This window comes from Argiope bruennichi, chromosome 6 (genome assembly GCF_947563725.1).
Source record: "Argiope bruennichi chromosome 6, qqArgBrue1.1, whole genome shotgun sequence".
In the NCBI taxonomy this organism is placed as follows: Eukaryota; Metazoa; Arthropoda; class Arachnida; order Araneae; family Araneidae; genus Argiope; species Argiope bruennichi.
Genome location: NC_079156.1, coordinates 58,664,479 through 58,684,981, shown reverse-complemented (window position 1 = coordinate 58,684,981; position 20,503 = coordinate 58,664,479). Strand labels below are relative to the sequence as shown.

At 29.2% G+C, this 20,503-nt stretch overlaps 1 protein-coding gene across 7 annotated transcripts in view; it reads right to left on the bottom strand.

Moving 5' to 3' along the window:
- Nucleotides 1–8,049: 8,049 nt before the first annotated feature.
- Nucleotides 8,050–20,503, bottom strand: part of LOC129972222 (transcription factor Sp9-like) — a 79,279-nt gene continuing 66,825 nt past the window's right edge. For 4 of the 7 annotated variants that reach the window (XM_056086262.1, XM_056086261.1, XM_056086264.1 and 1 more), the window contains one exon: nt 8,050–11,873. In XM_056086262.1, the coding sequence (XP_055942237.1) occupies nt 10,593–11,873 (1,281 nt within the window). In that variant the 3' untranslated portion in view covers nt 8,050–10,592. Of the gene's footprint in view, nt 11,874–19,109; nt 19,240–20,503 lie in introns of all 7 variants that reach the window. The other 3 variants (XM_056086265.1, XM_056086268.1, XM_056086266.1) reach the window with 1 other exon arrangement.

Below are 20,503 nucleotides of genomic sequence, written 5' to 3'. Positions count from 1 at the left end.
TAGGAAGCAAAAGTAAATTTTATTTTGCTTATATTAAATACAGATCTTACGGGAAAGCGAGCTTTGGACACTGCAATCTGATCGTTCTATTGAATCCCGAAGCAACCTTACTTAGACGAATTAAGAACACAAATGTATTTTGCGACATTTTACTCTACGAATAAAGATTAGTAACTTCTACGGAATGACAGTATTAAAAAAATTTTAAAGGAAAATTACTCAGTATAATGAGAGCCATATTAATTCTTCTAGGAACCCACCATTAAGCAACGTAAATATCGGGGCTTCTTTACTTCTTTAAACTTTCAAAACCTAATTTCTTTCGAATTAATTTAATATTCTTATAAGTAGATTTAAGATTCAAATATTGACAAACTGAAATGGAAAGACACTTAATTACAGATTACTTTCTAAAAAATCTGTTTCAGTTTATCACGTATTAAAAAAAATGGGGTACATGAAATTTAAAGCTAATTTTAAGCAAAACAATAAAAAGAAACATGAAAAAATTTTTATTAACACAATATAGTTAATATTTTATAATATGATTGTATATTTTTTTTAATTATACAGCATCTCATTTTTTAAAGATAAAATAATATACAACTTCCAAATGATAAATAATTAAAAGTGTTTACAAGAATAAAATTCAGAAATTATTTTAAATAATATTTGATTTTATTTTCGACAGGTTCGATTACGTGGCCTTTATGAAACCACAAAACTAAATAAAAGGTCCCACTAAAGTTGTGCGGCCCTTAAGCAATGTCTGATTATCTTATTCAAAAATCAGGCTCTAAATATAATGAGGTAATTAGTCACCTTAATTTGAATAATCTTTCTATCCTTAATAGTAAAGGAGCCATGGAGAAATTAAAACTTAAACTTTTATTCTTGAATTGGATGACCATTCATGATATTGTCTAGGATTTTCACCCTTCTTACAGCATATTCCACACAGATTAAAATCAATTCATTTATGTGTGTGTGTGTGTGTATGTGTGTGTGTGCGTGCGTGCGCACGTGTGTGTGTAGTGATTTATCTTATTTTAATTCTGATTAATTTCCTAATTTTTATCGTAATTTAGCCCGTACTAACTTCATTCTAAAATGTCCTCTTATTTCCTGATCCAATTCCCGCTTTCTATTTAATTAATTCTGCATGCGCTCTATAAAACTGCTCACTTCAGCATTTTCTCGCACTCCAAGTGAAGGGATAAAAATTCTTAATGTTTACAGCATTATTAATCTAAAAGGCATACTATTGCTATCTATCTGAAATGCACATTACTATTATCTATTTGAAAGGCATACAAATATCTACTTGAATGCTATCTACCTAAAAGATGTTGAAAATGAATGATTTGAAATCAAATGATCAATATTATGCATTAAAAATTCCGGTCATAAGTAGTTATGATGAAAGCGCGTACCATTACACCATTACTTTAAATATATATAATATTTTCAATTGAATAAGAGGAGATTTCAAGACTCAATTCAATATAGTTTGGATAAAAATAATGAATCAGTAAAAAAATTGGATAAAAATCATTGCGTTATATGTGTTGAAAGAAACTTTTTTTTTTAATGCTTGTTGAATAACCGAGAAACATTTAACAATTCACTGAATAAAATGTTGTTTGAAAATCGATCTGATAGCTCCCTTCACAAAGAAAATTTTGATTTATTTTTATAAAATTGTTTCTCTGATAGAGATCTTTTCCTTACAAAATAATTCTATGTCATCACGGTCCTGTTCACATAATGATGGACTGTCATTATAGAATTTTCATAATAGCTCATTTTAGAAAAGAAGTGAATAGAAAAATTTCCCTCTGTGCTGTAAAACGTTGAGAAGATTCAACGCTTCTGATTTTCCTAGTATCAATTCATTTCTTGTCACTCAGTTGATCACTTTTCCCCACTTTTTAACCTTAACTATGGATTAAGGATAACTTATATGCGTTTTGAAACCACGATAATTTGATGATTATTTAAAATTCACGTAGAAAGGTTTAACCGCAAAATTATTATTATTTTAAATTCTAAAAATTTTCTCCTAATATATTGAAAAGAAAAAATATTCAGAAATCTCCATTAGATTTTAAATGCACGATAAAATAATTGATTCTTAAATATTTTTGTATATTTTAATTTACAACAGATGTTTAGAGAAATAAATTCGTGTTCTTAATATTTATGATATTAATGAAGTCTTTTGTGTATTAATTATTTTAGAAGACGAATTAATGTGTTCGCATGAGGTAGCAATTTATTATATATAATAATTTTTCACGCAGATTAAGAATTTAGAAAAACTAATACGGAATAGAACATTAATGTGAGGAAATCATAATTAATTGTTTTTGGTACCGCATTACTGTACCTGGTGAAGTAAACAATATTATCAGTGTAAATAATACATAGTTTTAATCTTCACTTGTATTAATTTTGTAAAATATGAGTGTTTAATGATTTCATTTTATTCATAATTTATACGTTTAAAATTCGAAATTATGACATTTTCTCCAGTTACAAAATGTTTTCAGTAAAAAAATAGTTCAATTTTTGTTTATAAAAATAATAATAAAATAAAATATAAATGACCATTAAAGTTTAATTACGCAGCTGAAAGCAACTTCTAAATGCACAATAATACTGATAGTGGTATTCGCAAAATCTTATGAAAAAATTCTTTGCTACATGCTTTACAAAAAAAAATTGAATATCATTTCAAATTAAATATATAAAAAATTAAAATGAAATCTACGATCTTAAATTTCAAGTTATCATGTGAGAATATTGTAATCTTTTAAGTCACTATTTCTCTTAATTAATTTAAATCATTAACCAGTTTAAACCAGTTTGAAACAATCACGAGACTTCTTTATCGATCTCTATCCCTATATAATATAATATAAAATATTTTTAAACTTTCATTTTCAATTTTTCTAGCTGGCAAACAAAGTTTCGGAGCTCGACTGATTTTGAGATGAAATAACAGCTATGATGTCATAGTTCTATGTCAACCTCTTAAAAACTCATCTGCTGTCAAAGAAGTATACGTAATAATAAAGCAATACTAGAAAAAGCAGGTCAACCTTTTAAAAACGCATCTGCTTTCAAAGAAGCAAACATAATAATAATGCAATACTGGTAAAAGCAGGTAAAAAAAATATATGCGATTCAAAGATGATGATGAAAATTGCCATTTATGCTTTATTCATTGCCTACGCGATTTCGAACTTAAAATCCTCTAACCAAAACAATATCATGTTCTCACATGATAAAAAGAAGAAAAAAAAGTATCTTCTTATCTAAAAGTTCAAATCTCCTTTAAATTTTATTGTTGCAAAGATGATCGGGAAACAAACATATTTACTTATCAAATATTAAAGCGTCAACGTAGCATAAAAACGTAACTGTAAGTTTGTTAAGCTGCAAATAAACATTCCAACAATAGATTTGTTTCAAAAATATAAAATATTAAAATTACCTCAAAGCAAAACGAATTTTGCCAAACTTGTGACATTTTTGCGCCGTACTGGATCTTTCTTTAAGTGCTTAATAACTCAGGCCGAATATTTTCTCTGTTGGAATCATTTTAAAATAAAGATCAGATGTAAAAATTTAAAACTGTAGAAGGAAAAAAAAAACAAAAATGAAAACAAGTTATTTTATCAATTATGGCAATAAATTATTATTTGAATTTAGGCGGAAAATATCAAAAAATAAATTATTTTAAATTCTTACTTGAACTAAGTTCGATTGTATCTATAATAGTTTTGATGAAGAAAATATTTATTTTCATTAAAAATATAAACATTTTTCATAATCATAAGATAGAAAGAAAAACAAATATTGTATTAACTACTTCATATCTATTGCCAATTAAAAAGCACAAAACTTTGTGAGAATTCTTTGACGTCAGAAATTTTTAAAAAATATTTATTTTATATTAATTTTTTGTCGATAATAATTCAGTACAAACGATTTTTATATACTGCTTTTTAATGTAAAACATTTTTATATATTTCTTTTTAATGCAAAAGATTTTTATATACTTCTGCATTATACAAGTTATTAAAAATTATTTTTTTATTTGCTTATATCATAAATTAATTGCTTCATTTCAGACGATTTATTAATTTTAGTTTAGTTTATTAAGTTATGAATGGCATTTGTAGAGTTTTGGAATATCTAGGAATTATTTCAGCTTCCATTTTAGAGAAATGAGATATTTGTTACATCTTTTTCACAACAAATAAATAGACTTTATTTTGAATTTCATCACTCAGAAGTAATCAAGACATAATCGAAACATAAATAACAGCTGAAATATTTAAATTTCATATCAATATCTAACGGTAAGTGGAAGCTATTTTTCTTTCATAGTAAATCTGAATGTGTGCTACATTTTAGTAGAATTTGTATTAGAGTAAATTTTTGAATGAATTTTGCTGTGCGATAATCGAGTAAAAAGTTAATATTGAACAAAATATGTTGGAAATTGAATTGGTGGAAAGTATAAGAGAGTTGCAAAAATTTTAATAACAAAATTCATCATACAATATTAAAAATTAGAAATAAAATAACTTTTTCCTAACAGCAAAGCGACTATAACTATTTTATGTTATATTTGGAAGGATTCTTGTAGAAAGTGTGAAATATTTCATCAAATTTATGGCTTAGATTCGAGAAAGTTGTGTGCAATTGGCAATAAAAAATTGATGAAAAGATTTGAGATTAATTAAGCCTAAAATGATGATAATTTTTACATTAGATAAATTATGCCTAAAATGATATTTTATGCTTAATTAATCCAGTGTAAACATTATCATTGTTGTATTATTAAGAACAAATTTTTAAGTAATTATGTAACGACAGAAGAATAATGTCTAAAGCATTATTATGTTACAACAATTCGAGCTAAATGTTTATATCCTTTATTGATTAAAGTATTATTTTACAGTTCATTCATATTAGAAAAAACAAATTAATTGTAAGCCAACAACATATATATATATATATATATATATATATCATTTTCGTTTTGTTTTTTTCCCACGGTAGTATGATAACTCTGATTGCGATGATAAAGGTGATCCTTTACTTTATTCTTTAAGATAATCGGAAACAATTTATTGGCATTATATATATATATATATATATATATATATATGCCAAAATCAAAAAACGAATGTAAAGACCCAGATTATGGATTAATAACTATGGATATTTTTAAATTGAGCTCCTATATAGATTTGTCAAAAGGTATTTAAACAATTTAATATAAAATAATAAATAATTACTGATATCTAAATATATAAACTGATTAATTTTTTTATTTCCGTTTCCATGCTGTTCTATATTAAATTTAAATTTCTTTGTTTTCATTATGACCATATCAATCAAACATTTGTTTAGCAACACCAATGTTTCAACATTTTGAATTAGCAAATTATTATCATTAACAATTTGCTGATTGTTGTTAACAAGTTGCCGGTGATTTTCATAAAAATAATCTCTTTTGTCTTCCTACGCTTTGGCTTCAACAGAAAGTGGGACATAATATTAAAGAACTAGATATCGGCAGAATTCTTTTTGTAAAAGTAAAACCTGTTACTTTAAAGGGAGAATTTACTTCACTTCTTAATAAAGTTATTTTTATTTTTTCTCCTCTTGCCCAAAATATCTTCCCCATCAAAATTGTATATAATTTAAGCTTTTTTTAAGTTTCGCTCAAGATGTGTAACAGCCGGTATAGCCATAACTGCCTCTTACGCCTTCATACATCTGCAATAATATCGTGTGCGTGTTTGTGCTTTTATTGCATTAGTTTTTGATTCTTTCTTGTCATAATTATTTATTTAAAAAAATAATAATAATATTTGCCAATACAAATTCAAGCCAAAATCGATCCTTATATCTCCAAACACGTCGAGATGATGTCAGTATTAATTGCATTTTTAGACTTATTTATGGTGTATTAAACAATTTCTGTATATTATTTTATCGAATAATTAATCTATACATGATTTCTGTGTTTTTTGGTTTTTATTTGAACTGCGATTAACAGATTCGATTTTATTAATTAGATACTTCCTTCCTGGATAAAGTTTTTTGAAATTCTATTACATATTTTGAAAAACTCATTAACGAAATGACTGGTTGAACTAGCATACTGTTCTAAATACTCATATTATATTTAAATCAATGTTCTCTCTTTCCTACATTCATGAAAGCTTTAAAATTATGTCCTAAAATTGTGATATTCAAAAAAAGAATTCTGAAAATGAGATTTAGGTATGTATGCAGGTCATCATCATCAAGAGCAAAACTGTTTGAAATGTTAATCTTGAAAATAAATAGAATTGTATAGAGCAATAATCAGCCGTAAGTTTATGCATAGAGAAGAAATTCATCGTTGCTGATATATAAGCTGAAAATGTTGTAACTAACTAATCACAGTATGCGTATTCTATCCTTTTCGACTCAGTCATTAAATTTACCAAACCATTCGGATTAGATGGCCGAGTTTTATTTACTTATAATTAATGTTCTATTTTCTTACGTATTTCGTGATTTAGGGGGGAATGGTTAAATTTTTTGAAAGTAAAAAATGGAACGAAAAGTAGAAGTGCTATTTTCTTTATCTCAGAAAAATATTAAAAAATGGGTCTTTCATTAAAAATATTCGTTACGTATAAAATTAAAACACAAGGACAGACTGAGTCTAAGATAATAAAATAGAATGGCAAATAAAATAGGTATTTTATTCATTGTATATGCTAACTCTTCCCAAATTTCTGATGTCCTTTACGTTTCTTTCCTTCGTATTTCTGGTTTTAGTTTGGATTTGAGAAAGTTTGATAAGACCTTAATAACATGATTTGGATAAAAACGATTAATGAATGAATAATTTTAATTAACAAAATGATTTGTAATGAATGAAAAATTTTAATTATAAGATATTTCTAAAGTTTTTTTTTTCAATTTTTATTAAAATGGTGGTAGCTTAAAATTAATAAAAGAAACTAATAATTTAGTATGGTTAAAATATTCTACGGTTTTGTAATATATATGCAAATGCATTTAGGTACTTAATAGTTTGGGTATAGCTTCTTGAATTTTTAATGTTCGGTACAATCACCTGGCTCAATAGATCGAAATAAGTATATTCATCAGTTTTAAGTCAATGACATTTTTGTCATATTTATGTAACTAATTTTGCCTTCAATTATATTTTAATACCTAAAAAAATAAATCATTTTTATTTGCCATTTTCATCTAAAATTTGCGAAAATGTTCCTACGAATTTACAATGAATCGAATAGCTATTTTTACGTGGTTCTATAATAATATATATACTTAATTTAATAAGTTTCATAAATTGTGGGATGGACAAGTATAAAACTTCTTATTCGGGTAAATCGTAAAAAAAACAGCTGAAAGTTTAAACTCGTTACATTCATTCATAACAGAAGGTGCGCAATTTTTACAGATTTCTATAATTATAAAGTTTATAGAATTGATAATAATCACTGATTCATTAATAGGAAGTTTATATAATTTTTTCTTGCTTTTTTAGAATTAAATCAACTTTTAATTTTTTAAAGCTTCCTTTGCTTTTAATTATACTCTTACGTACATACGTGAATATTTATTCTTCTGATTATTGTTCTGGATACAATAACAGAGGATACTTATAGATTAGTTAGAAAGAATATTTTAACGTTGTACAAAGAGAAAACTCAATAACAGATACTTTTATTACAAAGCAGAGACTGCATTGTTCGACGATATTTGATAACTTAATAAAGTTAGATTTAATTTTGACTAGAGAATTAGAGTTTTTGCCAAATGCCATCAATAAAAAAAATGAAAGGGTTTTTTTTTTCTTATTGTATGGTAAATTATTTGAATCGTGGGTTCCCTCTCCCCCCTCATTTTAACTGCATGCTTATAGATATTTATGTTAAGATAATGAAAAAACTCCTAAAATGAATAGAATTAAATTATTTAAGTAAAAAAATCGAACACACATCCTGGAACAGACTTTTTTTTATTCACATCATACTTTTAACAGTACACAAATTTACACTTGTTCCATTGTTTACAAGTGTCATTATTGAAGCATTCTTGGAAACAAACACTTCAGTTTACAATAATAGAGGTTAATGTACAATTTCCACTTCTTCGAAACACACCAGATAATTTGTTTCAGCAGATATTTAAAGAAATATACAGCATGAAATGCATTTTGCTCAATAACATTTTGCAGGATTCATTTTTTTTATATAAATAAGGAAATAATTTTTAATAAGATTAAATTTTAAGTCGTGCAGAACAAAACATCACAAACATTCTGATATAAGGAATTTTTTAACGCAATGAGCAATTAGAAATTTTTTTCGAATGAAAATATTTTATCACTTCATATCTTTGCTACATCCATAGTTTATGTCTACACATCATACCAAGCACCCATTACTTATTTGGGGGCCAAAATGGCTTCCAAAAATACTTTGGAACAAAAAAGACGTGTTCTTTCTGAAATGCGGGACTTTTAGAATCGTTTGGGATGTGTGACTGGCAATAAAATTACCAAATGGCATTTCTTTAAAGCAGACGATACTACTTAAATAATGATGTATTTAGAAAAATGACTACTAGTATCGTCACACACCGTTGAGACCACTCTAAAGACACCATTTTTGTTCTATTGTCAGTCACACATCGCAAAACAAGTCTATTTCGCACTCTCAGAGGGTACACGTCTCAAAGTATTATATTGGATTTGGTCTCAAAGGTGTGCTTTCTTTCGCTGCGTTTTTCTGGCATAAAGAGTATTTATGCATCAAATTTTAATTGCATATAGCATTGATTTGAAATTTTTTATCCTCTAAATTTTGTATCAAAATTAATCATTTAATTCAAATTAGTTTACACAGACATTCGAAAGTCTTTCAGAAATTACATATAAAAAAACAAATTCAATAATTGAAAATGCAATTTTGTAGATGAAATTTCGATATTATAGTTGATTTAAATATTTCTAAATAATTTAAATTGTGCAAATATATCTTAAGAAATCTGACTGATGTCCTGAATTTTTAGAATATTTACAAAAGAGAAATTAAATGTATACGATAATGCATAAAAAATAATGCTTCAGGAACCCGTAAGTAAGCTTTTTTTTTTTTTTCCAAATGAGCTTATTAAGAATTTTCAGAATAATATTTAAATACTGGAATTGTTTTCATACAAATTTCTAAAAAGGAAACTGTATCAAGAATTCAGTATCTCAGTTAATTTCAGTTTTCTTCAATAAATAATAGAAGAAAAAACACAATCATTTCAGACTGTTTATTTTATGTAAATAATTTCAGCCCAGAAAGGAACAATATTCATAAACACCTAATGTTTTGTGCACATTGATAAATGTTCATCAATTCTGTACAAAATTCATAGATGACATAAGATTATGTCAGGTGACATCTTTTTCTCCAGTATTCCACTTGAAATCCGTAGTTGATGCCGATGAAAAAAATTTAAAAATCATGATGACATGCATGTACACATTTAAGAGGTCCTACTTCGGACAGCAGGGACTTCAAAGCTTCACACGTATACACACACATGCATAAACTTACGTACACAATATACAAAGTACTATGAACATCTCCAGAAGTTGGCTCCTTGAACACTGATCTAGATTTTGAGGGAAATATCATCATGTGGACACTTATATTGGTGTTTATCATACTTTTTCTAAAACATGCTACTGTTTAACAAGGAACATAAAGTTATTTACAATTAAAACCACCTAGCAGTTTAATCCGCTAGAATCTATAAGAAGAAGGTGAACATTCCAACGGGAGCAATATAATAAGATTAACATGGAGAATTCTTAAATTTAAAAAACTGTTTTAATTGTTTAAATAATGGCAATTATGTAAAAGATGCATTTTTCAGTAACAATTATCAAAATCAACAATAAAAAAATTCAAAAAATATTTTTAAATACTTTTTGTAGGGCATAAATAGTTAACATGAAAATAAGGATTAAAATCAATCACTTAGTCTTTTGAAACAAAGCTTGTCGAAAAATAAAAAAATATATATCATTTGTTTTAGTCACTTCTTGGCAAAAAAATTTCATAAAATGATCAGACATATCATAAATAATATAAGAATCCAATTTGATTCAGAATCAATAACAAAAGTAAGAGTTCAAGTTATATCATCTCTTCCATTAGATTTTTTCCCCTCTGGAAATTACTTTGCAATCAATATTCATTAACAAAACTATTACACAGACTAGCTCGACACAAATGTAAACAGCTTACTATAACCGTAAACAAAAGTTTGCTAGGAAGGGCAAGCCATTTCTGGAGATGATCACATAATGTACAACGAGGTGACATCATCGTACTTTTGGCCACTTCAAAATTGAGGATTTGACAATATACATTGCAGCAAAAAAAAAGACAAAAGAAAATGATAAGGAAAAAAAAGCTCTAAAGGTTAAGGGAGTCATTGTGTATTCGTGGCTATTTTTTCTTTATATTTTCATACAATTACATTTACTTAGCAGTCACTTCTGGACCCATAGGTCCATTGGGAGGTCCCAATGGGGGTGTACCTACTGAAACAGGCGAATTTACGCTATGAGCCTCGGACTGACTGTTTTCGGAATCACTGCCACTAGTGGATCCCTTCTTATCCGTGCCATTTCCGTTGTGAGTTTTAATGTGCTTGCTAAGATGATCGGAGCGCATGAATCGCTTGTTACAGACAGGACAGACGAACCGTTTTTCTCCCGTATGGGTTCGCAAATGCCGTTGCAGTTCGTCGGACCGCGTGAAACGTTTGCCGCAAAACAGCCAGTTGCACACGAATGGCCTCTCGCCCGTGTGCCACCGAAGGTGAGCCTTCAGGTGGGACGTTTTACCGTAGACTTTGCCGCAGCCCGGAATGTGACAACTGTGGATGTTCTTCTTTCGCAAGTGGGCCCCTGCAGGTCCCAGTCGCTCAGCTTCCTGACAATTGGGGCAGTCGCAAGTCGCCCTGCCGCTGTAGCGTCGCTGTGATCGTGGAGGAGACATGTGCGGCAGTGATGGCTGACTGAGGGCGAAAGGCCCAGCCACGGAAGGCCCTTGAGCTGTTGGAAGCATCGATTTGTAGGAGTCCGGCAATAGATGCTGACCGGACGACAGGAGATGAGCCGTATTAGAGGCTGCCAGGCTGGGGCCTAGTCCATAATCCGAAGTTGGATAGTTGGTGGGCAGCTGAGAGTGGAGACCAGATGCTGCCCCCGACATATCCAACCACGAACCGGCTCCAGATGCTGTATGCATGTCCCACCATGTAGTAGTATTTAGGCTGTTTACAGAAGACACTTCTGTCTTGATGGGTCCGTGTGGCCCGCCAGCGACGTTCATGTTGAACGGCCAGCTCTCGTAAGGGTGAGAGGCTACTCGGGAGTACATAGTACCCAAATGAGAGGAATCTCCGTGAACCTTGCCTATCAGTGATCCTTGGCCACCTTCTCCTTGAGGTGATGTCACAGCGGCTCCGGGATAGAATAAGTTCTCTCCTCCGTAAGAAGCCGAACTACATGCAGAAGTGACGGTAGGTCGTTGGTAATTGAGATGCGATGGTGCACTGCTGTTGGTAAGCGTCGTTACCCGTTGAGAAGCCAGAGGGTGGGAAGTGGGTGATGAGGTGGGTTGAGCTCCTTTCTTCCATGGATGGAACCCTTTCCCCACGGCTGCATCTGCCAGTGGTGGAGGACTCTTGCTGGCGAGTTTATTACATTGTGCGGCGAGCATAGCAAGTGGTGTACCTCCCAATCGAGGATGGTCCTGCAGAGAAAAAATAATTAATTCATAATCGATAGAATTTATATTTGTTATTATCACATTCCATAAAACAGCGTAGTTTTTAAAAATCCCAAATTTCCTGTTTCTAACAATCAACAGTCATTTATTAAAAGTCCGTCGAAATGCTTGAATAAATTATTAACTTATTGAAATTACTCCATGTACCTTGCAAATACAATATGACGTAAATTTCTTGTGACAGAATCGAGTCTTGAATAGATGTTTTTAATTTTTGGAAACCTACATCAAATTCCATTTTAAAATGCATATCTTTATGAAAGAATGTTTTAATTAAGCATATTAATTATAGCATATGAATCTTATTATATCTAACAATTTTATTAAGAGCCGTTATCGAGTAAAAGGGCTAAAAATATATCCAGTTATATCAATACAATAGATCAGTTGACAAATTTATAATCATTATTTAATTGTCAAATTTTCTTAGCTTAAGCAATTTGGATACCTTTACTTCAAGTAAACAATGAAATGTATGCAAATGATGAACAAATTTCATTCAGTAAATTTTTCATGTTAAATAATCCGTCTGTTTTTTTATGTATGTTCTTTCATGAAAAGAATCTTTTGTGGATTTATGTTTATTAATATCCTATTTCATAAAGGTAAAATATTTGAAAAACATTTTCTTGAATTTTGAAAACATTCAAAGATTTGAACAACAACATTTTAAAATTTTACGCTTACTCTCCTGAAGCCTCAGACATCACGAGTTCTCACAATCAAAAATTCGAACGTTGAACTGCCTCACATTAATTTTGTCAATCATCACACATCTACTGAATGATTCTTTGATCCAGCTCAATTACAAATGTTGAGCACCCATAATAAACAAGAACAGGAAGAGAATTGTGGCTATGTGCTGCGACTATATTTTATAACAAAAACCCTTATTAAAGTATTTTCGTATTCACAACACAGCTCGTCATTCCCTTGTTATTAAACACTGGGAGGTAATTTAAACTGACAGTGAAGATCCAGGTACAAGGCGTTGAATTTCTTTTTTGTTCTTATTCCACTCGCATGAAACCGAAAAAGATAACCAAATTACTAAATTACCTGCCTTGTTTATCATTAATGCAATAATTGCCGCCTTTGGTAATCTTATCTCCACTCCCAAATGTTCTTTGTGCCCTCTGGTCACTGTCTCCAACACGCGCAAAGGGGGAAGGGGATCAAAAAGCTATACCACATATCTAGTTTGCAACAGTGCAAATGTGTCTCAGGCACACACCAGCTGCCCACTTTCACCCAGGCAGCCGACTTTACATTTCTTTTTGACTAATTATATCAAATCTGGTTTGAGAAAGATGTCTGTATCGATGTTCTTAGTGCTAGTTTTTGGTGGTCTCTAATAATTAATGTTGGAAGTGACAACATGATAGAATTTGATTTCTCAAGATGACTGTTGTTTCTAATAGTAGATCGATTCACTGTGAGTAGTTCTGTAGAGTTTGCATACATAAAAAGTATATTGAAGGTTTTTAAGTTTATAGAAAAGGAAATTTTTACACAGGAACCAAAAAAAAAAAAAAATGTGAATAAGTTTTTATATATTTGCAGAGCCTTGATCTTACACAGAAATTCATTGTAAGAGATTGCATTTTCTTTATGGTTTTGTTTTAAACCTTACCAATTTTTATATCGATCTACTTTACCATACAAACTGATTTTTTTTTCTTTTCTCTCTAACAATGTTTCTTACTTTATTAGATTTTACACAGAAAATAATGATTATTCAAGAAAAAAGTGCGATACAGATTTATCTGAATAATTTAATTATTTGACTTTTACAAGTTATTTGTATTTTTTTTTTTTTTGTAAATGCTTTACCCTCCTCCCTCAAAAAAACAGAGTTGTTTCCTGTGGGGAAAAAAACCCGCAGTTTTAACCATCCAGCTCGTTAAATGGAATTATTTCTTTTCGAAACCAATTATAATACACTATGCCAAACATTTTAAAAATCATAATTTTCAATGAACATTAATCGAGTTCTTTGTTACTTTTATTTTTTTTTTTAAATTTATTGTTGTTTGTTTTGTTTTTTCATACTTTTTGAGAGTTAGTTAATTTATTGCAAGAAGAATTTCATTAAAATTCAGCGAATTAAAATTTTTATTGTTAATATATAGAAAAAGAGTTTAAAAAAATCTGATTCTGGGAAGAAATGGAATGATAAAATTTTAATATTTCTTTATCAATGTTTACTTACAATCATACGATACTGCTGATCTTTCAAGAACTTAAAACTTATATTTCCATTCATACGGAAACTCACACTATGACCGTAATAAAAAATTAGTATCTCACCTGAAATCTAAAAGGAGACTTTTAATTTACACAAGACTTATTTCCACTGAAAATTTGTTATTTGTTGAGAAATAACCCAAAATCTGCTCTAACGTCCAAGCTTAACGTTAAAAAGAATTTTTGCATCTAAGCGAAACAAAATATCTGGAGTATGAAAAAAAATATCGTTTTCTCTAAACCATCTGCCCCGGAGTCGCGCTTTTCTGAACAGCTGCCAGGAGCAGAGCCTTTTCTCACAAAAGAAAACTTCCCTAAAACAAGTTATATACCAGCAAGTAGCATTCTGCCTGCTTTACCCAGTAATAGATTATAATGATGTCTAACCCTTATCAGTGTTGCAGGCTATAATTACGATTTTCGGTCATAATGTGTGTCCTTTTGAACTGTTAGCTGGTGAAAGTGTTGTTTCGTGCTGTTATTTATGTTTCAATTTTGAAACGATAATTACTTTCAGTTGTTGCTTTATTATCTGTAATCGAAATCCATTCTTTGGAAGATTTCGGTGCAGAATTTTTGTATGGAAGAAAACGTTTTTGTATTTTCTGAAGGGGCCCAATTTAAGTGGCAAGCATATGGAAATATGAAAGAAATTTTGAACATAATAAGTTTGAAAAAGTTTGCATGAAAAAAAATTCAAATAACTCATAGCATTTACCTACAAGTTGTCTTTATATCCGAGATTGCTATTTATTATATATTCATATTTTTATGTATATGCATTGTTTTCGATTTTTCAAATATTTCTTGCACATTTATGGTAATACATAAAAAAGGTAATTCACTTAGTTTTCGAATTCGAGGTACAGTTATGAAGAAATGAAATTTCAGAACAAATAAATGCAATTATTGCAAAAATTTGAAGCATTTGTCTGTAAGTTATATTTTAGCAGCCTTATTTTGTAAGAATCACTAACATATTTTAAGCCTAAATCAAAGACTGTCGTATAAAAATTGGCTACAGTTTCAATTAAAACGAAATAAACTTTAATTCCAAAAAAAGATTAATCAAATAATTCTTGAATTTTATCACATTTCAGAAGAGTATTATTTAAAATTCCGTTTTATATTGCATGTAAATAAATGAAAGATCAATTCGTTTTAGTGGAAGTAAGTGACCATCAGAAAGAAAAAAAATTACCCAAGAGCTCAAAATACAAAAATAAAAGCTATGATGCCAATCATAAATAAGCAAAGAATATCATCCCAATTGATACGTCCAAATACAGTAGGTGGACAAAACTATACGGTTTGGACAGAGAGCTTTTCCGTAAATTGCTGCGGCGGTCTATTTCATCGATAAAGCAAAATACAATTACTCATTAAAACATTAAAAAAACACCAGCGCGCATGAAAATTGCTGCACAAATTCCTCCATACTCCTGATTAATATCTTTCCCCCATCTAAACCATTATTTTTTCCCCCATAATACTTTAGCGTTGCTTCAGACATAGATGGACGATGTGAGGTGGGTCAAGCATCATTATCAATGGGCGTGGATTTATCTATCGGATCGCCCCCATTAACTACAGGGAGGGGTGTCAGGTATTACAAGATATGCCTGTGGAAGGCATCAACTACGATAACGATCGGCAAGTTCATGTTTTATGCATTTCAAATTATCATATCAGTGATCGCTGGTGAAAAATTATTTTTCTTTTTATTTTCCGCTTCCTTTATGTGCAGAATAAGAGATTTGGGTGGAATGTAATGCATGGTGGTATGTTTCATTCCGGTGCTTTTGAGTAAATATGGTGATGTTTGTTTAATGCAATCAGTTAAAGAAACGGAAGGCCCTGCACCCATCCCCAACTTCTCCTTCCTCCCACTGAGACTAGTTTACCTCTAAGAACAAACTCGTAAAATATTTTCTTACGCAAGATTCTTTTTTTAAAGATACGAAAGGAGGAACTTTTTTTTTTATTGATTTAAAAAATTAAATTGATAAAGTGCTGATGAATAATTTTTCAATACTAGTTCTATTTTTAACAAATTCTTAAATTCAAAAGACTCCACCCAAAAAGCAGCTTTTCCAGTTTAAAAAAGTAATTTCTTCTTTTGAAACTGCTCGATATTTTTTTAAAAATTATTAATGGAATAATTTTTTTAAGAAATAATATTAACTGTAAACAAATAGATGCAACTATTGATATGCATGATATTATGAAAACTTGCGATAGTGTTGTTAATAAAAATTGCCTTTTGTTTTTAATTGCTTGTTTATGAGAACAAGAAAAATTCTAATTATCCGAATATTTCTATATATACAAATTTTGTAATGAAATAATATTTCATGAAAAAAAGTAGAAAAAGGATTTCTCCATTAAAGATCATACTAATATTTTGATAACTTCTTTTCTAATTAAAATTAACAGTCGAAATACGTACAATAAACAATAAGGATCAGTAAAATGAAAAATATTCAACGATCTAAAATTAAATCAAAATATACTGATATTCAATCCTAAATATTTATTTGAACCCAATAATTGACACAATTCAATAAATTAGTCAAACACCAGCTGACTATTTTCCTTCATAAAAGTATAATTAGGGTCAAACTATAATGATTGCGATAAAAGAATTTGAATATTATAATACATTAGAGCAATGATTTTAAAATTTAAATAAACATTTAATAAGTAAATAATCTTAATTTCAAGAAAATGATTTCTCCATCTTATTTAACCCTCAGGTTTCCATTTAATTTTGATGTTTATAAAACAAGTAACGCCCAAAATAAAGTAGCTGACCTTATTAAATATTTAAAACCTTTTTATTCGCTTAAAATTTATTTTTATTTTAAATAATTATATAATGCAACCTATTAGCTGTTCGGAAACTTATGACAGAGAAATATGCAACTTAAAAATTTTTATGCATCGAAGTTTGCTGAAATAATTTTCTCAAAATTTATTTGAAAATTTCCTACTAAATAAATATTATCTTCCATATTTTCTACAAAAGCGATGAGCATGTTTCTTTTCCATTATATAATGGTACACAATGTACGATTGTCATTAACCTTAGTGAATACTACAATCCATCTTACTAAATAATTTAAAATCTAATCTGCAATCTAAATTTTTTTCATTTAATATAATTCATTAGAACCCTGGCATTAATTTTTTCGAAGCGATTAATTCGATTTTAACATTAACTAAAACAATTTTATGGAACATTGTTATTAATTAACGGATCCGTTTTTTTTAAAAAAATCAACATCATAAAAATGATATTCTAACAGATTATAAAATATGAATTTGAGTATGAGTATGCTTTGCTGATGAATTTTGAATTGAATGCAAGCTCAAAAAATATATATATAATTGTATTTATAAAGTTATTAATAGATGACAATAACACATTTGTAACTTATCTATTAATATTTTTTCTAACTTCATTGCAATTGATTTGAATAAAAAAATAATAATATTTGTTCAGAAAAGATAAGTTTAATAATTTCCCGTCAAAATGTTAAATGATTGGTGTAGCTTCGCTTAAATCATATAAAAAAGAAAAACCTTTTCTTCTTTACATATATATCCGAATTCATCCACAATCTACTAAGGTATCAAATAAACATTGATTACGATTATATCGTTTTAATCGATTGTTTGATGCAAAATTTTCGCCAAGAGCGCATATTTGGGAAATAATATCCCAATCTTAATTGGTTGACCTTTCTATCTGATTTACGGCAATTAAAATCTCTTAAACTTGGAGATGAACTGGAGACTTTTGCCCTGAGACTGTCTATTGTTTCCAATGACTTTAGACAGATTAACTAATTACATTGTCGTAGGACAGAATCAAATAACCGGAAGATTATGCGGTCCCCAATTATCTGTGGACCAAAGGTGGTGGGGCAAGCGATTTTGGTTAATTTCAGTAATTTGTTGCTGAATTATCTCGGCTTAAGTATCCAAAAATCTACCCTCAAGGGGTCCTCACGCACGTGTTCATCATATAAAAAAGGTATTTAGATGAAATAAATAGCACCATTTAGGCATCTTGACATTTGAATATCACCGTACATGACTATCCCCAAGATGAAAAGAACAAAAGAATCCGAACTGCTGTCCATAACAACGTTCCTGTTATTAATTTTACTTTCATGAAAATATAACTGTCTTATCTATTCTGTTTAGTATAGGACTAGCACTGAATATAAAAAAACAAAACGGATGTATACACTCATGCTCAATAAATTTTTCCATTGGCGGATTTAAGTATTTTGTGACCCTAGGCAGTGATTATTATGAGCCTCTTTTCATAAGGTGGTAATTCAGTTGCATGTCTCAGCACATTTTTAATTCACATATTAAAGGATTATTTTAGGTAATTATTAATATATTGACATTAGGTAGCTTTTTCAATGTAATAAACAAAACAAAAAATCAATTGTAACTCGTAATTATGCGACATCCAAGTATTGTATACAATATTTTTTATGCAGAAGTTTAGAGTTTATAAATGATCCTTCAAAATAAAATAAAATCCTTTTTATATTGGATTTCGTTTTAAAATAAGTTACCTTAACGACAAAGCGAATCGCTGCATACGTTTGATTGGTGAATTTGAAGCGATCGTAATAAGCATAGATTTATTGCAGCAATTTGTCTATAGAGTAAAGCAAATACTTGAATTATTGTAAATGTAGATAGGTATATAAAGTACATTTTCAGACTTTTAAAAAATTTATTTTTTAATCAAAATTTGCAAAATATATTTCTATAAATGGTTCAAATTATAAACCCACCACCATCATTTCAACATTCCATAAAAGAATCAACCATTAAGTCTGCTTTAAACAAACCAAAGTATTATTGATATATTTTTTAAAATTTTATTTTAAAACTAAATACTATACGACTAGTTAGTGCACTTACCACAATAGGTGAATTCATAATAAGCACTCACAGCCGAAAGTGGACCGAACAACCCAACAATCCTGGTTGAATTTGGACAAAGGTTTCAATAAATTTGGCAGGATCATCAAATTCCCCCAGTGTCCGGAAGCTGGTTTAATATAAACCACGTATTACTGATTCGACCAATACAGTAACGATAAAAATTACGATTTTCATTCAAACATTAATGGTACATATTTCAAAAACCAGTCTTAGTCAGAACCTAAATCTTTTAATGAATGCAGAATTCTAGATCAATCATAAAAAATAAAATTATACAACTGAAATGTATAACCAAAGAAAAATTGTCGTGCATTGATGGATCAAATAGATCGCCAGATTTATGAAAAAAAGAATGGATGAATTTTATCTTAAGACACAGTAATTACAAACTTCGATTTTATACTTTGGTATGAAGTATCATTTAAATTTCAAAGAGATCAAGCACTAAACTTTCTGATGAGTGGAATTGAAATGGATGTTGAAATCTAAATATATTTTAGCTCCTTATTTTCGAAGAAGTTATTTTTTTTTCGCTAATTAGTTTTTCTCAATAGTATTATTAACACACATTTCAAAGCGTGAAAAACAAGACGTTTTAAAGTATTCACGAGTGTTAACATTTGTAGGTTAAGAAGTAACCTAGAATTTAAAACGAGGCTAAGACAGGCTGTATTCTGATTTTAAATATATTCAAAGGATTAATACAGCATTTCTATTATTCAATAAAAAATTATAATCCTTCTTATTAAAATGGCAGCAGAACGTTTCTCCGTATTCCCCTCTATGTGCAACTTGAATATGTATCAGTTCCTTTGAAATCTTCCAGGACAGTAGTCCCTTTATCAAAGCATAATGAGAAAAAATGACGATTATCATTTTCAAGTTCTTTATCATTTTTCCAGACTCTATTGAATACAAAGATTTAAAGGTTAAAATTTTAAATAACGCATGTTTCAATTTTTGTACCATAAAAATTATTCATTTATTTATTTGTTCGTGTGTGTGATAAATATTAAAAAGAGAAAAAAAAATTGAAAACGTCAACAAACACCTATTATTATTCAGATGAAAACTAAAATCAGTTAAGAATAGTTATATTTCGAAAATTGTAATAAGCAAGAACATATGGGTAAATTATAATGAATGAAAACTTAATATGTTCCCAAATCTAAATACAGTTACAATTAAAAAGCAAGTAGTATCACTTCCTAATCCTTAATTCAGCTCTGTGAATCTAATAAGCCACAAAGCGGAGCAGTAAAAAGATGAATATTCATTGAGAATAAATGGAGTGAAAACTGGTAAACCATTAAACGCGGCACCTTCGCGAAATAAATGAAGTGATCTGGCACAGTAGGCAGGTAAACCTA